Genomic DNA, 20,684 nt, shown 5'->3' on the forward strand with positions numbered 1-20,684 from the left:
TAAGATCCACAACATTTATACCAAGGGACAAAACTAGGTCCAGAGTATGACTGTGACAGTGGGTGGGTCCAGACATGGCTCTCAAGAGAAGACAGGCTATGTGCACACTGTCCACAAAATGAGGTGGAAATTGAGCTGCACTTCCTTACCTCCTGCCAAATGTATGACCATATTAGAGACACATATTTCCCACAAATTACACAGATCCACAAAGAATTTGAAAACAAACCCAATTTTGATAAACTCCCATATCTACTGGGTGAAATACCACAGTGTACAATCACAGCAGCAAGACGTGTGACCTGTTGCCACAATAAAAGGGCAACCAGTGAAGTGAACAAACACTATTGTAAATACAACCCATATTTATGTTTATTTATTTTCCCCTTTGCACTTTAACTATTTGCACATCGTTACAACACTGCATATAGACATAATATGACTTGTGAACTGTGTAATGTTTACTTGTAATTGTTATTGTTTATTTCACTTTCATTTATTATCTACTCACTTGCTTTGGAAATGTTAGCATATGTTTCCCATGCCAATAAAGCCCTTTAATAGGGCAGAGGCAGCACACTCAGACCTATCTCAGGAAATGCCTAGAGGCAGAGATAGGATGAAGGAAGTTCTAGGCAGGATAGCACTACTGAGCTCACAGTTTTCTTCTTCTTAGCAAACACTTGAACAGCTTTGGGAATGCACCTTTCATATACAGCATTGTATTTTTACTTGCAGTACAGCACTTTTGTATCTCCCATTCATGACATGGCCTGAAAGGCTTCCTGTTCATTTGGATAAAGAGAGGCTGCAGCCTTATTGGTAGGGCTGGCCATTTGGATGGGAGCCAAACAAGAGTATAAACTGCTTATTTGGAGCACCGATTGGTTCACTGTAGTTTAGAAGAGAACGTTGTCACCAGCTTTCTTTTACTGTTTCACATTCCGTATAATCATGAATTAGTCAAAGGTTTTCTTAATGTAGGATCTACTGGATTAGCCTGTAATGCAATTAATTCTAATTTGCTATGTTATAACTAGTGTGATTACAGTGTTATTACACAAGTCCCTAATATTCCATTAGGGTGTTTTCTTGTAAAATGTTACAGACATTGACTTCACTTTACAAACCTAATTTGTGAAGGCTGATGTTCAAGGATGGAATAATGTGTTATAATATGGTCATATGATCATAACTCATTATAAGTTGTTGTAGACATGTATAAACATGATATGCGCTACACATGAAAAAAATGCTTCAAGAGCAGCAAACCAAGAAAAAGTCTTACCTGGGGGTGGCCCGTCAGAAAGTCCAGGACCCAGTTGCATAGGGCGGTGTCCTGACCCAGGGTCTCGAGCTTAATGACCAGTTTTGAGGGTACTATTGTTTTAAATGCTGAGCTGTAATCGATGAACAGCATTCTTACATAGGTATTCCTCTTGTCCAGATGGGTTAGGGCAGTGTGCAGTGTAACTGCAATGGCATCGTCTGTGGGCCTATTGGGGCGGTAAGGAAATTGGAGTGGGTCTAGGGTGTCTGGTAGGGTGGAGGTGATATGGTCCTTGACTAGTCTCTCAAAGCACTTCATATTAGGCCTACTAATATCACTGATACAATACATTGTCTGTTTTCCTTTTCTTTGGGTTGTCGAAATAGAATAGTAGGACTCACAATTGGTCAATCTGTAATAGCCTAGTTATGACCATCGGCATAATTTGTTAGATATTCCAATAATGTATCTGTCTGAAACTAAATTGCACTAATTGAACCCAACTTCAGTGATGTTCATGGAAATGCCTTGCCCTTAACATGACTCCAACTGCATCACATTTGGGACCGGCTGTAAACCACCTTTGGTCTGCTTCGGTTCTCGAGAGCTATAATATGTTGTTGTCTTAGGTCTCTTTATGTAGTGTTGTGGTGTCTCTTTTTTTATTTGATTTCACCTTTATTTAACTAGGCAAGTCATTTAAGAACAAATTCTTATTTACAATGACGGCCTACCAAAAGGCAGCCTCTCTTGTCATTTTTATTTTTAATCCCAGCCCCCGTCCCCGCAGGAAGTCTTTTGCCTTTTGGTAGGCCGTCATTGTAAATAAGAATTTGTTAAATAAAGATTAAATAAAATAAAAATGTAAAAGAGCTACATCATGCTAAGCAATGCTGTGGAAAAGTTGTAAAAACAATGTCCATAGCTTCAAGAACTTGTAGTAATTAGAGAAACTATTTAGTCTGCAGACTAGTATCTGCATTGTCACCGCTCATAGGGGTTTTGGTAGCTGTTCCATGCGTTTAGGTCGGAGTATTGGGTCAGAGCAATGACTGTATAATTATGAATGGGTCAGAGGGAGTTTACAGCGACAGGACGGAACTGGCGTTCCAGAAACAGACTGAATTGAAAGAGGACGGGAGAGAATCCCAGCATAAACACTGTGAAATATTGAACATATTCCTACTCTCATTCAAAGAAAAGGCCTCTCCAATTTTCCGACGATATCAAGGGTGCGGTCGCTTTCAGTGTAGTTGTTTTCGTGGTGCTCCTTGAGCTTCCCTCACATTTTTCCCCACCGTATTTGTCACGGAGGGAGGCGGTGGAAAGCACGGCCGCCATCTTTGGGATCTGCCTGTAGTACGGGATTCGACAATCTGGGCCCCCGTTAGTCCAAGGCAAGGGTGGAGATTTTTGCCAACTCTACACAGCCAATCTAAATCAACAAATCGGTTGACAACTTTGAAAAATATCAGAAATAAGTGTAAGGAAAATATAATAGAGGAAAAAACACACGTCCAGTACTCTTCCTGTCCACAATTGGTTGAACCACACGACAGTCTCTGCTCGGCTCAAACCAGCCAGGCCCGTCGGAAGGGTGAGTTTAAACTGGCTAGCAGCAGCTAATGATAGCTAGCCTCACATTTTTAACGGGTTAAAATGTGAATGATACGGTGGTAAACAGTACTTGAAACGTAGCCCTAAAATACACGTATACCTACAACACTTGTCATATCACCATGTATTGCTTGCACACCACGTAAGAAACTAAGTTGGCTTCTATGGCTAGCTAACGTTACTAGTAACATCGTTAGCTAACAGTAGTACTAGTTAGCTGCTTCACGTTTTCTTGGCTGCATCGACCGAACTGCTCGAATGGGGTGTAGGTAACTAGCTACCGGTAACTTTCCAGTTTGTTGACATTAGTAAAGCAATTACATAGTTTGCTACTAAAGTTGGCAGCATTGTCTCGTAGTAATGTTAAATGTTTTGGGGAGTTCTGACAGAACTTCGAGCAATGTTCTGGCTATAGCTAGCTAGGTATGTGTTAGCTATGTCACTACTAGCATTTGCTGGGCAGCTTGCCAGTGAGCAAGCAAATGGGAGTCTAGGGACGTTTCTCAATGATGAGTTTGCCTTGAACGCCATTCGTCAATTTACAATCTTGCTACTGTACTGTTGCATTAACTGGGGTAAATGTTAGGTGTATGTTGCATCTATTGCAAAGATCAGAAGGTAAACAATAGTGTGTTTTGTTATGTCATCTGTTTCTTTGATCCACACAAAATTGGTTTACATATGCTGGGTGTTCCAGTCCTTGTGCAATAGGTACACATCGTTAATAAGAACAGAACACTACTAAATGCATTTTAATAAACCTACAAGTGCACAAGCCTGGCTATTATTATTTTTAAGAATGAGACAGCACTTGGCAACAGCTTGCATTCCCATCTAGCTGCTATTACCCTAGTTTGGACCCCTCTATGATTGGATTTGTTAGCTGTGACATTCATATGCCCCAATCTGTTAACGTTGGCCTAAAAGGCTCCATGAATGCTGGAAGGCACATTAAATATGATGTCCTCCTTGCATATCGATTAATAATTGTTATTTCCCTGGTTCAGTTTGTGTGTGTGTGTGTGTGTGTGTGTGTGTGTGTGTGTGTGTGTGTGTGTGTGTGGGGGGGGGGTTGGTCAATTAAGTGGGTGCCACTTCACCTGTGAACTGAAATGAGTTGGCTATGTGTTCATACTCATTTCATTTGTTTATGGGGCTCTTACATAATCATGAAAACAAAGTGGTTGGGTCAATTCAGTTTTCAAATCAGGAAGTTAATTGAATATTGCTAATTGTTTTCTACTATGAGGATTTATCAATTCATGAATTGCATATCAATTCATGAATTGCATTTCAATTCACTTCAAAAACAGTGTACTGGATACTCCAGAGAGAGACACAAATAGGTCCCAGGGATAGGCAATAAGGATGGCCATGTTTGTATCCACAGCCTTGCATTGTGAATACATGAGATGATTGATTAGCCTATCACAGACCACATTACACTTACACATATAATACAATAGTTTTCCCCTCTAAGAGCTCCAAAGCAACACCATTGCTAGGGCTGTATAAGCTACGATAGAATAGTCTTACTGCCTGAAACAATTCCCAGCAGGGCCTATAGCTGAGAGAACAGGAAATGCTGAGAAATGCATTGCAGTGACAGCATGCAGAGGGAATTCCATCCCTCCAGCTTTGTTGTCCTGTCCGGTTGTATTCTTGCAGTCTCTCTCTTTCTCCCTCTCTTTCTGTGTCTGTCTGTCTGTCTGTTTGGCACGTCAAAGTGTTTCATTAAATGTATCAGTTACCATCGCTGTCACCGCTCTCACATGCACCCTGCTGTTCAAAACGTCATCATCATGAGAGATAGGCTACAACAACAAGGCTCATTCATGAACAACAATGTAGTAAACAACAATGGCAATAAAGCCACCGTCCCATGCCGTTAATGAGACTTTATTTCAGGGCTGTGGCTGCATCTGTACAACAGGGTAGTGAGTGAGTCGTCCAGTGTGACAAAGGATGTCTGCCTGCTGTGCCTGGGGGACTGGAGTCCGGCTGTGCTGTTCCTCCCAGGCCGAGAAGGAAAGGAACAGTCTTGTGACTCTGGCGTCAGAGGGAGAGTGTTGCTCAGTGTGTCTGTGTGCAGCTGATCATCTGAGCTGGCTGGGCACAGTCAACCTTCCTCAGATAACTAGTTAGCTATCAACAATTACATCATGTTTAAGAGCCAGAGATAAGTTACATGTTTATTGAGGCATACAGACAGTGACATATTGTGTTACTGCCAGAAATGTTTTTGAATTACAAAAACAAATTGGCACTGTAGCCTAGTCAATTTTCTGGTGTTGTCGAGGAGTGGCTATGTTACAAAGGCAGCTATGAACCATAGGAGCAACATGTTACTACCACATTTGTTGGTCTTCCTCTGGCAATGTTGGAATAGGCCTAGTAAAAACAGTTTTTTTTTTTTTTTTTTTTTTTTTTTTTTTGAGGATGGAAAATACCCCCTAAATCTATATTTGAATCAATTGACTGAGGAAATGTCTGTCTTGACCATACAGGTCTAACAACTAGCCAGTTTTATGTTATGGATGGTATGGTGCATAGCTCATATCATCCATTCATTAGTCACCTACTGTGTTGTAATGTTGGGTTTTCTTTGTGTGAGGTTATCAGCTGCAGGGCTATTTTCTTTGTTTCCCCCTTACATCTGTCTGTCTGCATACCTCTGTCTATCAGCCAGGACACAGCCCACTGGCTTTCTTACAGTAGTTGCTGTTTCTATGGAAACAGGAGACTGTGGTCTCTTCCTACTTCGTTTGCCGGAATGGACCGAGAGCTATAACTGGCCACTCTCCAGAGCTCAGCCTGACGTCACTGGCCAGTGTGCCCATCCCTCGCTCCTATTATTAGGCTCTCCTGTGGCAGCTAGGGATGCTCAGAGGGCCATGATCCTACAGTAATGGGCTGGACATGGCAGGCACACTAGTTTCTTTCTCATCGTCTGCCTAAAGCAGCCCATGGCGTGCGTCATATCCGAGGGAGAGAACATTGGACTGAGCCAAAAAAGTTGAAAGCACAGCACTGGTGTTTTTTCTCTCTCAAACCATTGATGACACAACTGAATTTTTACACCTGAGGAAATCTTTGAGACCGAAGACTGCACACAACTCTGCCACTCGAGGGTGTCTCCTTTAGAGGTCGACCATTTATGATTTTTCAATGCCGATACCGATTATTGGAGGACCAAAAAAAGTCGATACTGATTAATCGGCCATTTTAAAAAAATGTATTTGTAATAATGACAATTACAACAATACTGAATTAACACTTATTTTAACTTAATATAATACATCAATAAAATCAATTTAGCCTCAAATAAACAATGAAACATGTTCAATTTGGTTTAAATAATGCAAAAACAAAAGTGTTGGAAAAGAAAGTAAAAGTGCAATATGTGCCATGTAAGAAAGCTAACATTTAAGTTCCTTGCTCAGAACATGAGAACATATGAAAGCTGGTGGTTCCTTTTAACATAAGTCTTCAATATTCCCAGGTAAGAAGTTTTAGGTTGTAGTTATTATAGGAATTATAGGACTATTTCTCTCTATACCATTTGTATTTCATTAACCTTTGACTATTGGATGTTCTTATAGGCACTTTTGTATTACCAGTGTAACAGTATAGCTTCTGTCCCTCTCCTCGCTCTTACCTGGGCTTGAACCAGGAACACAACGACAACAGGCACCCTCGAAGCAGCGTTACCCATCGCTCCACAAAAGCCACGGCCCTTGCAGAGCAAGGGGAACAACCACTCCAAGTCTCAGAGCGAGTGACGTTTGAAACGCTATCAGCGCGCACCCCTCTAACTAGCTAGCCATTTCACATCGGTTACACGAGCCTAATCTTGGGAGTTGATAGGCTTGAAGTCATAAACAGCTGCTGGAAAACGCACAAAAGTGCTGTTTGAATGAATGCTTATGAGCCTGCTGGTGCCTACCATCGCTCAGACAGACTGCTCTATCAAATCATAGACTTAGTTATAACATGATAACACACAGAAATACGAGCCTTAGGTCATTAATATGGTCAAATCCAGAAACTATCATCTCAAAAACAAGACGTTTATTCTTTCAGTGAAATACGGAACCGTTCCGTGTTTTATCTAACGGGTGGCATCCATAAGTCTAAATATTCCTGTTACATTGCACAACCTTCAATGTTATGTCATAATTACGTAAAATTCTGGCAAATTAGGCGGCCCCAACTGTTGCATATACACTGACTCTGCGTGCAATGAACGCAAGAGAAGTGACACAATTTCACCTGGTTAATATTGCCTGCTAACCTGGATTTCTTTTAGCTAAATATGCAGGTTTAAAAATATTTACTTCTGTGTATTGATTTTAAGAAAGGCATTGACGTTTATGGTTAGGTACACACTGGAGCAACTATATGCAACGCAGGACACGCTAGATAAACTAGTAATATCATCAACCATGTGTAGTGATTATGATGGATGGATGGATTGATTGATTGTTTTTATAAGATAAGTTTAATGCTAGCTAGCAACTTACCTTGGCTTACTGCATTCGCGTAACAGGCAGTCTCCTCGTTGGACAAGTTAACTGTAAGGTTGCAAGATTGAATCCCCCGAGCTGACAAGGTAAAAATCTGTTGTTCTGCCCCTGAACAAGGCAGTTAACCCACCGTTCCTAGGCCACCATTGAAAATAAGAAAGTGTTCTTAACTGACTTGTCTAGTTAAATAAAGATTAAATACGGGTGTAAAAAAAAAAAAAAAAAAAAAAAGGCCAAATTGGTGTCCAAAAATACAGATTTCCAATTGTTATGAAAACTTGAAATCGGCCCAAATTAATCGGCCATTCCGATAAATCGGTCGAACTCTAGTCTCCTTTGCACTTCCTCTCCCTCATGCAAAAATAATAATGACATGAACCATGTTTCCATATACAGTTTTTATGCGAGTAAAGTCATACCATATATATATATATATATATATAGTTATTATTTTTACGACAGCTGTGATGGCAACAGGAGGTTTCGGTACAATTTTAGAAATGCAAGACAATTTGTTTGTTTGACATGGTGGAATCTTTTTGTGTCTGTAAAATGTATTATGTGAGAGATGATGGTGGAAACACCTTTTTAAGGGCAATATTAACCATCATATCGAAGAAATCTTGGAGTTGAGCGACGATATGGTGTCGGGTTGTAGTTTTTATTAGGCTACAGATGAAAAAATTTATGAAATTCACAGGGTTGTGAAAGTGCGCAATGATCTTGATGCTCCTTTCCAATAAGTATCGAGGGTCTGATTCTGGTGACATGAGGATCGATGCATGACTGCAGTTTGACTAATAAATATTCTTGCTTGTATCCCCAATAATCTCATGTAGACTAGCCTACCGCGCTGTATCTGCGAGCTGCTGGTTTAAACACAAGTGACAAGACCAGAGTAACAAAACTATTGGTAGAGTTGAAAATGCGATGGAAACACATTCAACTTCAGATTTTTATTCGGTAGACGAAAACATAAGCAAAAAAAGTACATTTTGTGTGCACTATGTCATCACGCACTGATTTTTATCCTCAATAAGTCAGTTTGATGGAGATACCACTGGTGGGAAAATGCATATATTTTCTTTATGCAGATTTTAGAATATTCGCATGAAAATCTGTCGCCAATTGGATGGAAGCCTAGCCAGAGAGTGTTTTTTTTTTTCCGAATAGTGCCTCTTTGGTTATCATGGTTACATGGCCCAATGCTGACTGTGCAGGAAAAGGTTTGAAAGGAGGCTTATTCTGAGCTAAGGGCTGCCCCGTCCCCCATGTAGGTTTTTCAGCATTAGTTAATCAGTATTAAAAGTCCTATTCACTCGCTCTGTTTAGGCTGTTATTCTTCTATGTCCCGGAGAATCAATTTCACCATTCACCCCCTCTCAATATCCTAACTTGATTGATTTTGGGTCCCAGTTGGTAGAGCATGTTGCAATGCCAGGGTTGTGGGTTTTATTCCCATAGGGAAAAATAATGAAAAATCTGCTAAATAACTAAAATGTGGGGGGGGGAGTATGATATTGATGTGCTAGTTCTCGCTCTCTGTCCTCTCCATCCCCCCAGGTGTGTACACGTATGAGGCCACTGTCCTGCAGATGAACTGTCGGTGGGGGCTGTCACGTCGCTGTCGCATATCCAGATAATCCCTGGCCGCGGCGGTGGCGGCACTGGCACGTCCCCCCCTCAGCATGCCCAACGCTAGTCGGGCGGGGAGCCTGAAAGACCCCGATGTTGCTGAGCTCTTCTTCAAGGAGGACCCTGAGAAACTGTTCTCAGACCTGCGAGAGATCGGACATGGCAGCTTCGGTGCAGTCTACTTTGTGAGTACTTGGACCCGCCACTCTGTGCTCAGTAACAGAGCTGGACTTACATTCAGAACTGTTTAAGATATAGGGCAGGGTGTTGACTGTATTTTTCTTCAGGCACGAGATGTGCGGACCACTGAGGTGGTGGCCATCAAGAAGATGTCGTACAGTGGAAAACAATCCAACGAGGTAAGAGACTGACTGTGCACCAAATGCCGTTGGTGTTACATCAAACAGTTATAACCAGTGTTGTACGGTATACCGGTACTATGGTAATATCACTGCACCAAAACGTTATGATACCCCAATTTAGAATACCGTAGTGCTGTTTCATGTGATACTACTAGTCCAATGATATCCACTTCACTTTCAAGCGCATATCACGTTGCAGCTGTAATCAGCCATCCACATCCCCTACCAGCCCTGTCACCTGCTTCTCTCCGTCCGCCCTCCTTGTACATCTATTCCTCCGTCAGGATTTTCAAATAGAATTTAGCCGTGATGGCGAGCGGGGATGCAGACCCAGACCCTGATGAGTCTCCTGTTGTTAGATTTGTACATTTGTTACATTGGAGCAGTGTGCTAAGCGAGCAATTTTGGCACATTATATAATTTCATCGCATGTTTTGACCAAGAGCACACAGACCAGTCTGAGTAGTCTTTGCAAGTTCACTGTCATGCAGCCTCTGAGTGTCAGAGAGGGGAATGGAGCAGCACTTTGCCCCAGGCATGGTTGCAGCTTTACAGCAACAAATACGGCTTGTTTCTAGCCTAAACAGTTAAAAAATATCACCCATATTTCCAGTTTTTCTTTCTTTCAGGATTCACGCGCATTTTAAATGATTAAATAAACCATGTCGCAGGCTGTTGTTAACTAATCCTGGGTTTCTAATTATTGGTTTGATAACGAACAACATTGTTCAGTAATGTTACCTAGCTAGCTAACAACCTGGTAACTTGACTAGGTTTAAGCAAATTTGATTGGCACAGGAAGAAAGGGAAAGGGTCTGCTACTCATGCGGTGTGCTTCGAAGGTAGGATTCATATAGGCCTAGTGTAAGAATAAACTATATCAATAAACTATATCAACAATCTATTTCTTTCTGGTGCTCCTTAAATTCTGTTTGGTGCCTAATGCTTTAAAAGTTGGGAGCAGTGTGTTTGGGAGAGGGAGAGAGTGGTGTGTGTTTTGTTTGGGCTCCAAGTGGCGCAGTGGTCTATGGCACTGTATCTCAGTGCTAGAAGCATCACTGCAGTGTATTCCTCTTACTGACACAGTGACATGCAGATCATTATGCAGCGTTTTCCCCTTACTGACATAGTGACAAGCAGATCATTATGCAGCGTTTTTCCCTTACTGACACAATAACAAGCAGATCATTATGCAGCGTTTTCCCCTTACTGACACAGTGACATGCAGATCATTATGCAGTGTATTCCTCTTACTGACACAGTTATGCAGATCATTATGCAGTGTATTCCTCTTACTGACACAGTGTTATGCAGATCATTATGCAGTGTATTCCTCTTACTGACACAGTGACATGCAGATCATTATGCAGCGTTTTCCCCTTACTGACATAGTGACAAGCAGATCATTATGCAGCGTTTTTCCCTTACTGACACAATAACAAGCAGATCATTATGCAGCGTTTTCCCCTTACTGACACAGTGACATGCAGATCATTATGCAGTGTATTCCTCTTACTGACACAGTGTTATGCAGATCATTATGCAGTGTATTCCTCTTACTGACACAGTGACATGCAGATCATTATGCGGCGTTTTCCCCTTACTGACATAGTGACAAGCAGATCATTATGCAGCGTTTTCCCCTTACTGACACAATAACAAGCAGATCATTATGCAGCGTTTTCCCCTTACTGACACAGTGACATGCAAATCATTATGCAGTGTATTCCCCTTACTGACACAGTGTTATGCAGATCATTATGCAGTGTATTCCTCTTACTGACACAGTGACATGCAGATCATTATGCGGCGTTTTCCCCTTACTGACATAGTGACAAGCAGATCATTATGCAGCGTTTTCCCCTTACTGACACAATAACAAGCAGATCATTATGCAGCGTTTTCCCCTTACTGACATAGTGACAAGCAGATCATTATGCAGCGTTTTCCCCTTACTGACACAATAACAAGCAGATCATTATGCAGTGTTTTCTCCTTACTGACACAGTGACATGCAGATCATTATGCAGTGTATTCCCCTTACTGACACAGTGACATGCAGATCATTATGCAGTGTTTTCCCCTTACTGACACAGTTACATGCAGATCATTATGCAGTGTTTTCCCCTTGCTGAGAGTGACATGCAGATCATTATGCAGTGTGTTCCCCTTACTGACAGTGTTATGCAGATCATTACGCAGTGTGTTCCCCTTACTGACACAGTGTTATGCAGATCATTATGCAGTGTTTCCCCCTTACTGACACAATAACAAGCAGATCATTATGCAGCGTTTTCCCCTTACTGACACAGTGACATGCAGATCATTATGCAGCGTTTTCCCCTTACTGACACAGTGACATGCAGATCATGATGCAGTGTGTTCCCCTTACTGACACAGTGTTATGCAGATCATTATGCAGTGTGTTCCCCTTACTGACACAGTTACATGCAGATCATTATGCAGCGTTTTCCCCTTACTGACACAATAACAAGCAGATCATTATGCAGTGTTTTCTCCTTACTGACACAGTGACATGCAGATCATTATGCAGTGTATTCCCCTTAATGACACAGTTACATGCAGATCATTATGCAGTGTTTTCCCCTTACTGACACAGTTACATGCAGATCATTATGCAGCGTTTTCCCCTTACTGACATAGTGACAAGCAGATCATTATGCAGCGTTTTCCCCTTACTGACACAATAACAAGCAGATCATTATGCAGTGTTTTCTCCTTACTGACACAGTGACATGCAGATCATTATGCAGTGTATTCCCCTTACTGACACAGTGACATGCAGATCATTATGCAGTGTTTTCCCCTTACTGACACAGTTACATGCAGATCATTATGCAGTGTTTTCCCCTTGCTGAGAGTGACATGCAGATCATTATGCAGTGTGTTCCCCTTACTGACAGTGTTATGCAGATCATTACGCAGTGTGTTCCCCTTACTGACACAGTGTTATGCAGATCATTATGCAGTGTTTCCCCCTTACTGACACAATAACAAGCAGATCATTATGCAGCGTTTTCCCCTTACTGACACAGTGACATGCAGATCATTATGCAGCGTTTTCCCCTTACTGACACAGTGACATGCTAATCATTATGCAGTGTATTCCCCTTAATGACACAGTTACATGCAGATCATTATGCTGTGTTTTCCCCTTACTGACACAGTTACATGCAGATCATGATGCAGTGTGTTCCCCTTACTGACACAGTGTTATGCAGATCATTATGCAGTGTGTTCCCCTTACTGACACAGTTACATGCAGATCATTATGCAGCGTTTTCCCCTTACTGACACAATAACAAGCAGATCATTATGCAGTGTTTTCTCCTTACTGACACAGTGACATGCAGATCATTATGCAGTGTATTCCCCTTAATGACACAGTTACATGCAGATCATTATGCAGTGTTTTCCCCTTACTGACACAGTTACATGCAGATCATGATGCAGTGTTTCCCCCTTACTGACACAGTTACATGCAGATCATTATGCAGTGTGTTCCCCTTGCTGAGAGTGACATGCAGATCATTATGCAGCGTGTTCCCCTTACTGACAGTGTTATGCAGATCATTATGCAGTGTGTTCCCCTTACTGACACAGTGTTATGCAGATCATTATGCAGTGTATTCCTCTTACTGACACAGTGACAAGCAGATCATGATGCAGTGTTTTCCCCTTACTGACACAGTGACAAGCAGATCATTATGCAGTGTTTTCCCCTTGCTGAGAGTGACATGCAGATCATTATGCAGTGTTTCCCCCTTACTGACACAGTGACATGCAGATAATTATTCAGTGTTTTCCCCTTACTGACACAGTTACATGCAGATCATGATGCAGTGTTTTCCCCTTACTGACACAGTGACAAGCAGATCATGACGCAGTGTTTTCTCCTTACTGACACAGTTACATGCAGATCATGATGCAGTGTTTTCCCCTTACTGACACAATAACAAGCAGATCATGATGCAGTGTTTTCTCCTTACTGACACAAGTGACATGTAGATAATTATGCAGTGTTTTCCCCTTACTGACACAATTTCAAGCAGATCATTATGCAGTGTTTCCCCCTTACTGACACAGTGACATGCAGATAATTATGCAGTGTTTTCCCCTTACTGACACAGTTACATGCAGATCATTATGCATTTGTATTCCTTCCTCCAGACAAATCACAGGTAGGCCTTTGCAAATATGAGCAAATCAGCCAGTTGGCTCAAAAATATGTAAATCAGATAATTGTGTGACAATGTAGGCATGGAGTACAAACAATATGATCTATTAATCCCATGGCATTTGATTTAATCAGTGGTGTGATGACACAACGTGTTCTCCAGGAAACGGTTGCCTCGTTTTAAAGGTTACCCAACTTCAATGAGTTGAGACAGTGCAGGGCTGTTACAGATGTTTTGTTTGTTGTCTCAATATTGGTTTACAGTGAAAAGGCTCAATAGCATCTAATCTAACAAGGCATATTCCTTTAAGATCCTTTCCTCATTGAGTTTGGAGCTTTAGGCCTATAGTTTCTCTACATTTTGGTCTTCAATGGGATTTGTTGTGTTTCTCAGCAGTTAAAACATCTAGCTTATTTGCTTAAAGTAGTGGAATTGCAAATCAGTTGCCTGTTCCCTGAAGCGCAGTCTAAAAACAGTTGATAATCAGATTTGAATCTGGCAAAATGACTAGATTGGGTAATTCATTAACCCAAAGAAGTAGAGTGGAACTCAAAGGGAAGTAACTAAAGTTCCATGTAGAACACACAGTTCCAGCCTGCATCTCTGTCCTTATTGTTTAAAGGGGCAATCTGTAGTTGCTAGATCCATTTTTGGACTTATAAATGAATGCCATGCCTATTGATTCTTGAAGAATATAACTTTTATAAATACTTAATGAGCTTAGTTTAACTGTCGTACCCCATCAGAACCCCAAATATAACCTTGTTTTACTCCAGTATTTGTAAGCATCGTAATTGTAAACAAACTGTATAGCGTCAAAACATTCTTAAAACTATAAATGTGATATCTTGGATGGTCAGTACATTTCTCCAGGTGCATCCCTCAGCTTTTTACCAAAACAAGAGGATGGGTGAATGCTAATTGCTTCAACTGCAGATTGGCCCTTTTAGAGCTTGTTACGCAAGCATGATGTAATTGTTCCACTGTTTTACCTTACAGAAATGGCAAGACATAATCAAGGAGGTGAAGTTTCTGCAGAGAATACAGCACCCAAACAGCATAGAGTATAAGGGATGCTATCTGCGAGAGCACACTGCCTGGGTAAGAGTGTTATCTGAATGGAAAATATAAACAATAGGTCAAAATGCTATGGTGAATACTCTGAAACAGGTACATTAGTTAACCCTGTATAACACTCTCTCTTTCTGTCTCTGTAGCTGGTGATGGAATACTGTCTAGGCTCTGCCTCTGATGTCCTGGAAGGTAAGATGGGAGTTTTTATGACACAGTGATGAATTATAAGATGAGTTCTTCTTTGTGGTTTTCACCATGATTTGCAGCACTCTCATCCCCTCTATCTCTACATATTCTGTAGTTCACAAGAAACCTCTACAAGAAATGGAAATAGCAGCGATTACCCACGGTGCTCTACAGGGGTTGGCTTACCTTCATTCCCACAACATGATTCACCGGTGAGTAGTGCTAGTAGCTGTATATGTGGATGTGCTAGACTGACTTCTTTGTGCCCTTAGGGGGCGAGTGTGCCTGTGCCAGTGGAACAAAGCTCTAATGCCATAATCGCTCTCCTCTGTTTGTCTGACAGAGATATTAAGGCAGGGAACGTCTTGCTGACAGAGCCTGGCCAGGTGAAACTTGCAGATTTTGGTTCTGCCTCCATTGTCTCTCCAGCCAACTCTTTTGTGGGGACGCCATATTGGTGAGTGGCAGAATTCCAATGTACAAGAAAAATGGATGGTGTTTGAAACATGGGGAAGAATTTTGAAATGGGGCACGCTCTGTAGTCTCATTCAATATTTTCCATCAAATCAAAAGCGGTGTAACGGTCATTAAAATGGGTATGTTTCCTCAGGATGGCCCCAGAGGTAATCCTGGCTATGGATGAGGGTCAATATGATGGGAAGATTGACATCTGGTCTTTGGGGATAACTTGCATTGAATTAGGTAAACTCTTTAGTCCATGTACTCTGCTCTGGTTCAACTCTAGCTCTCCTGTTGTTTTAATGTTCTCCTTTGTTCATTCCATATCTCAAACCAATATCTGGCCAGTAAAGAAAGTATACCTATTTGTCATTTTTTCATACTGGTTGAAATAATACATGTGCATGGTTTGTCTTCCCAGTTCTTCTCCTCCCCACTGTCCTCCTTGTTATGTTTGGCTGTTAGTGGATCCTGGTAACCTATTGTTTTCTCTGATCTTTTTTTCTAGCTGAGAGAAAACCTCCACTGTTCAATATGAATGCGATGAGTGCCTTGTATCACATAGCGCAGAATGAAAGCCCCACACTGCAGTCAAGTGAATGGTGCGTCATGTAGCTTCATCAGAGTTGATTCTTTTAGGAGAAGGAATTTGTCCGCTTTTAAAGTGTGTCATGGTGAGAACGAAACTAACTCTTCCCTCTTTTCCCCCATCTCTCACTTCAGGACGGATTACTTCCGAAACTTTGTAGATTCTTGCCTTCAGAAATTCCCCCAAGACAGGCCCAACTCTGAGGAACTTTTAAATGTAAGACCTCCGATATACACTGCATGAACAAAAGTATCTGGACACCTGCACGTCATTCTAAAAATCAAAGGCATTAATATGGAGTTGGTCCCCCCTTTGCTGCTTTAACAGCCTGAACTCTTCTGAGAAGGCTTTCAACTAGATGCTGGAACATTGCTGCAGTGACTTGCTTCTATTCAGCCAAAAGAGCATTAGTGAGGTTGGCCACTGATGTTGGGCGATTAGGCCTGGCTTGCAGTCGGTATTCCAATTCATCCCAAAGGTGTTTGATGGGGTTGAAGTTAGGGCTCTGTGCAGGCCAGTCAAGTACTTCCACACCGATCTCGACAAACCATTTCTGTATGGACCTTGCATTGTGCACAGGGGCATTGTCATGCTGAAACAGGTAACGGCCTTACCCAAACTGTTTCCACAAAGTTGGAAGCACAGAAGGGTCTAGAATGTCATTGTATGCTGTTAGCGTTATGATTTCCCTTCGTTGGAACTAAGGAACCTAGCCCAAACAATTATTCCTCCTCCACCAGACTTTACAGTTGGCTCTATGCATTGGGGCTGGTAGCGTTCTCCTGGCATCTGCCGAACCCAGATTTGTCAGTCGGACTGCAGGAGCTGCTCGAGCAGGGCAGACATTTTACGAACTGACTTGTTGGAAAGGTAGCAACAGTTGGTGCCATGTGAAAGTCACTGAGCTCTTCAGTGAGGCCGTTCTATTGCCAATGTATTTGTCTATGAATAGTGCATGGCTGTGTGCTCGATTTTATACACCTGTCCGCAACGAGTGTCTGAAATGGCAAAATCCACTAATTTGAAGGGGTGTCCGCATATTTGTGTTTATACAGTGCATTCGGAAACTATTCAGACCCCATGACGTTTTACGATACATTCTTATTCTGAAATAGAATCAATTGTTTTTTTCCCCTCATCAGTCTATATACAATACTCCATAATGACGAAGTGAAAACTGTTTTTTTTTTTTTTTGACATTTTTACTAACTTATACAAAATTAAAAACAGAAATCAAATCAAAGTTTATCAAATCAAAGTTTATTTGTCACGTGCGCTGAATAGACCTTATAGGGAAATGCTTACTTACAGGCTTTAACCATTCGTGCAAAAAAGTATTCGGTGAACAATAGGTAGGTAAAGAAATAATACAACAGTAAAAAGACAGGCTCTATACAGTAGTGAGGCTATAAAAGTAGCGAGGCTACATACAGACACTGGTTAGTCAGGCTGATTGAGGTAGTATGTACATGTAGATATGGTTAAAGGGACTATGCATATTTGATGAACAGAGAGTAGTAGTTGCGTAAAAGAGGGGTTGGTCGGTGGGACACAATGCAGATAGCCCGGTTTGCCACTGTGCGGGAGCACTGGTTGGAAGGCCCAATTGAGGTAGTATGTACATGAATGTATAGTTAAAGTGACTATGCATATATGATAAACAGAGAGTAGCAGCAGTGTAAAAAGAGGGGTTGGGGGAGGCACACAATGCAAATAGTCCGGGTTACCTGTTCAGGAGTCTTGTGGCTTGGGGGTAAAAACTGTTGAAGCCTCTTTGTCCTAGACTTGGCACTCCGGTACCGCTTGCCATGCAGTAGTAGAGAGAACAGTCTGGCTGGGGTCTTTGACAATTTTTAATGCCTTCCTCTGTCACCGCCTGGTGTAGAGGTCCTGGATGGCAGGCAGCTTAGCCCCAGTGATGTACTGGGCCGTACGCATCACCCTCTGTAGTGCCTTGCGGTCAGAGGTTGAGCAGTTGCCGTACCAAGCAGTGATGCAACCGGTCAGGATGCTCTCGATGTTGCAGCTGTAGAAGAAGATCTTAGGACACATACCAAATCTTTTTAGTTTCCTGAGGGGGAATAGGCTTTGTCGTGCCCTCTTCACGTCTGTCTTGGCGTGTTTGGACCATTCTAGTTTGTTGTTGATGTGGACACCACGGAACTTGAAGCTCTCAACCCGCTCTACTACAGCCCCATTGATGAGAATGGAGGTGTGCTCGGTCCTCCTTTTCCTGTAGTCCACAATAATCTCCTTAGTCTTGGTTATGTTGAGGGAGAGGTTGTTATTCTGGCACCACCTGGCCAGGTCTCTGACTTCCTCCCTATAGGCTGTCTCGTCGTTGTTGGTGATCAGGCCTACTACTGTTGTGTCGTCTGCAAACTTAATGATGGTGTTGGAGTCGTGCCTGGCCATGCAGCCTTGGGTGAACAGGGAGTACAGGAGGGGACTGAGCACGCACCCCTGGGGAGCTCCAGTGTTGAGGATCGGCGTGGCAGATGTGTTGCTACCTACCCTCACCACCTGGGGGTGGCCCGTCAGGAAGTCCAGGATCCAGTTGCAGAGGCAGGCGTTTAGTCCAAGGATCCTTAGCTTAGTGATGATCTTTGAGGGTTCCTTTGAGTGTTCCTTTTGTCCAGGTGGGAAAGGGCAGTGTGGAGTGCAATAGAGATGGCATCATCTGTGGATCTGTTTGGGTGGTATGCAAATTGGAGTGGGCTAGGGTTTCTGGGATAATGGTGTTGATGTGAGCCATTACCAACCTTTCAAAGCACTTCATGGCTACAGACGTGAGTGCTATGGGTCTGTAGTCATTTAGGCAGGTTGCCTGGACTTGAACCCGATTTAACATCTCTGGAGAGACCTGAAAATAGCTGTGCATCAACACCATTCAGCCCACCTGGCAGAGCTTGAGAGGCTCTGCAGAGAAGAATGAGAGAAACTCCCAAAATACAGGTGTGCCAAGCTTGTCGTGTAATACCCAAGCAGACTCAAGGCTGCAATAGCTTCCAAAGCTGCTTCACCAAAGCACTCTGCATAAAGGGTCTGAATTCTTATGTAAATGCAATGTTTTATTTTTTTAATACATTTGCGAAAATATCTTACCCTGTTTTTTCTTTGTCATTATGGGGCTTTGTGTGTAGATTGATGAGAAAAATATATATTTAATCAATTTTAGAATAAGGCTGTAATGTAACACAATGTTGGAAAGCGGTCTAAATACTTCCTGAATTCATTGTATTGTGTGTATTTATGATTATCATGATCTACCAATGCCAAGAGAGATACAGAGCTCTGTTCACTTGATTTTGAGTTTACCTTAACATGAATCATACCCACCCTCAACTCAAAAGAAAATGATTGTCCATCTGCCTCCCTCTTTTTTAGCATGCGTTTGTGCAGCGCGCGCGGCCCGACTCTGTCCTGATGGACCTGATCCTGAGGACCAAGGTTGCAGTGCGGGAGCTGGACAACCTGCAGTACCGCAAGATGAAGAAGATCCTCTTCCAGGAGGCTCACAACGGCCCTGCAGCCGAGTCACAGGACGGAGACGAGGAGGTCAGTCGCCCAATCTGGCTCTGCTCTCCTGTGGAGCTTAGTTTGAGAGCATGGTTTATACCAGAACCATCGTACTCTTTTGAAAAAAGCCTAGGTAGGATAATAATAATTATATTTAACTTGTAAAAGTGTATTTCCCACACTCAACAAGGTAGAAAACAAGACACAAACAAAATTCATCAACAAAAAGAAGATAAAACAGGAAAAAACATTCACAATACATCAAACCACTTTAAGCGATCAAACATTAAAAACCTGCTTGAATAGTTAGCTCTTCAGTTGTGTTTAAAACAAGTAAATTGTTCAATAGAAGTTTCTCTAAATGCACTCTTAACCTTATATTACAGTTAATTATTATATTAAGGTAGGCCTGGTGGGTCTTAAAGATTTTCTCAATATTCAGTTGTTTGTTTTTATCTTCTGCTCATAACCTGCTGTAGTTGATGCACTGTCATTCAGAAAGTATTTCACTCACCTGTGTCTTGCTGTTGTTATGGTGTTGACCCCAGGAACCAGAGAACAGTGGCAGGACCGGCACAGTGAGCAGCGTTGGCAGTAACCAGTCTATCCCCAGTATGTCGATCAGCGCCAGCTCCCAGAGCAGCTCTGTCAACAGCTTGACCGACGCCGGAGATGACAAGAGTGAACTGGACATGATGGAGGGAGACCACACGGTCATGTCCAACAGCTCCGTCATTCACCTCAAACCGGTGGGTAGAGATGATCTTAGATCCGCAGGCAATGTTCCCTCAATTTATCTGGGGTACTAAACACATTTCTGGTCTGCTGAGCGCAAACTTGAACGTTGTGAAAATTCTGTGCAACTTCTGGCAGACGTTTTCTGCGAACACTGAGGCTGAACCCGCATTAAGTTACAGTGATGATAGTGACCAATGAGGCTACTGTGGCTGTTTATCATAATGTAGGCCTATCAGAGTGGCCTGCCATAAAAAAACAGTAGAGAAAATGCATCTTATGACATTTTAACATGGAAATAGCTGTTCCATCATTCAGCCTACAGTAGCAGCCGATGTGTGGTGTTCAATGTAGGCCTACATTCCATGAGATTTATGAAAAAAACAGGTAGGGATTGACAACCTGTTTATCCACTTGTCCTTCACACAAGGAGGTAACTGAAAATGTTGTTTTTTGATGCAAGAAACCACTTTTCAAAATAAAATGCATTATTATTCTCATACCATTATTAGA

At 42.1% G+C, this 20,684-nt stretch overlaps 1 protein-coding gene across 1 annotated transcript in view; it reads left to right on the forward strand.

Moving 5' to 3' along the window:
- Window positions 1–2,317: 2,317 nt before the first annotated feature.
- The window catches only part of LOC135552950 (serine/threonine-protein kinase TAO1), a 30,226-nt gene continuing 11,859 nt past the window's right edge, over window positions 2,318–20,684 (forward strand). The window contains exons 1-12 of the mRNA XM_064984910.1: window positions 2,318–2,867; window positions 8,977–9,233; window positions 9,336–9,407; window positions 14,609–14,710; window positions 14,827–14,872; window positions 14,985–15,081; window positions 15,213–15,326; window positions 15,480–15,571; window positions 15,837–15,930; window positions 16,052–16,133; window positions 19,305–19,475; window positions 19,985–20,185. Coding sequence (XP_064840982.1) covers window positions 9,102–9,233; window positions 9,336–9,407; window positions 14,609–14,710; window positions 14,827–14,872; window positions 14,985–15,081; window positions 15,213–15,326; window positions 15,480–15,571; window positions 15,837–15,930; window positions 16,052–16,133; window positions 19,305–19,475; window positions 19,985–20,185 — 1,203 coding nt within the window. The 5' untranslated portion in view covers window positions 2,318–2,867; window positions 8,977–9,101. The remainder of the gene's footprint in view (window positions 2,868–8,976; window positions 9,234–9,335; window positions 9,408–14,608; window positions 14,711–14,826; window positions 14,873–14,984; window positions 15,082–15,212; window positions 15,327–15,479; window positions 15,572–15,836; window positions 15,931–16,051; window positions 16,134–19,304; window positions 19,476–19,984; window positions 20,186–20,684) is intronic.

This window comes from Oncorhynchus masou, chromosome 13 (assembly GCF_036934945.1).
Source record: "Oncorhynchus masou masou isolate Uvic2021 chromosome 13, UVic_Omas_1.1, whole genome shotgun sequence".
NCBI lineage: Eukaryota > Metazoa > Chordata > Actinopteri > Salmoniformes > Salmonidae > Oncorhynchus > Oncorhynchus masou.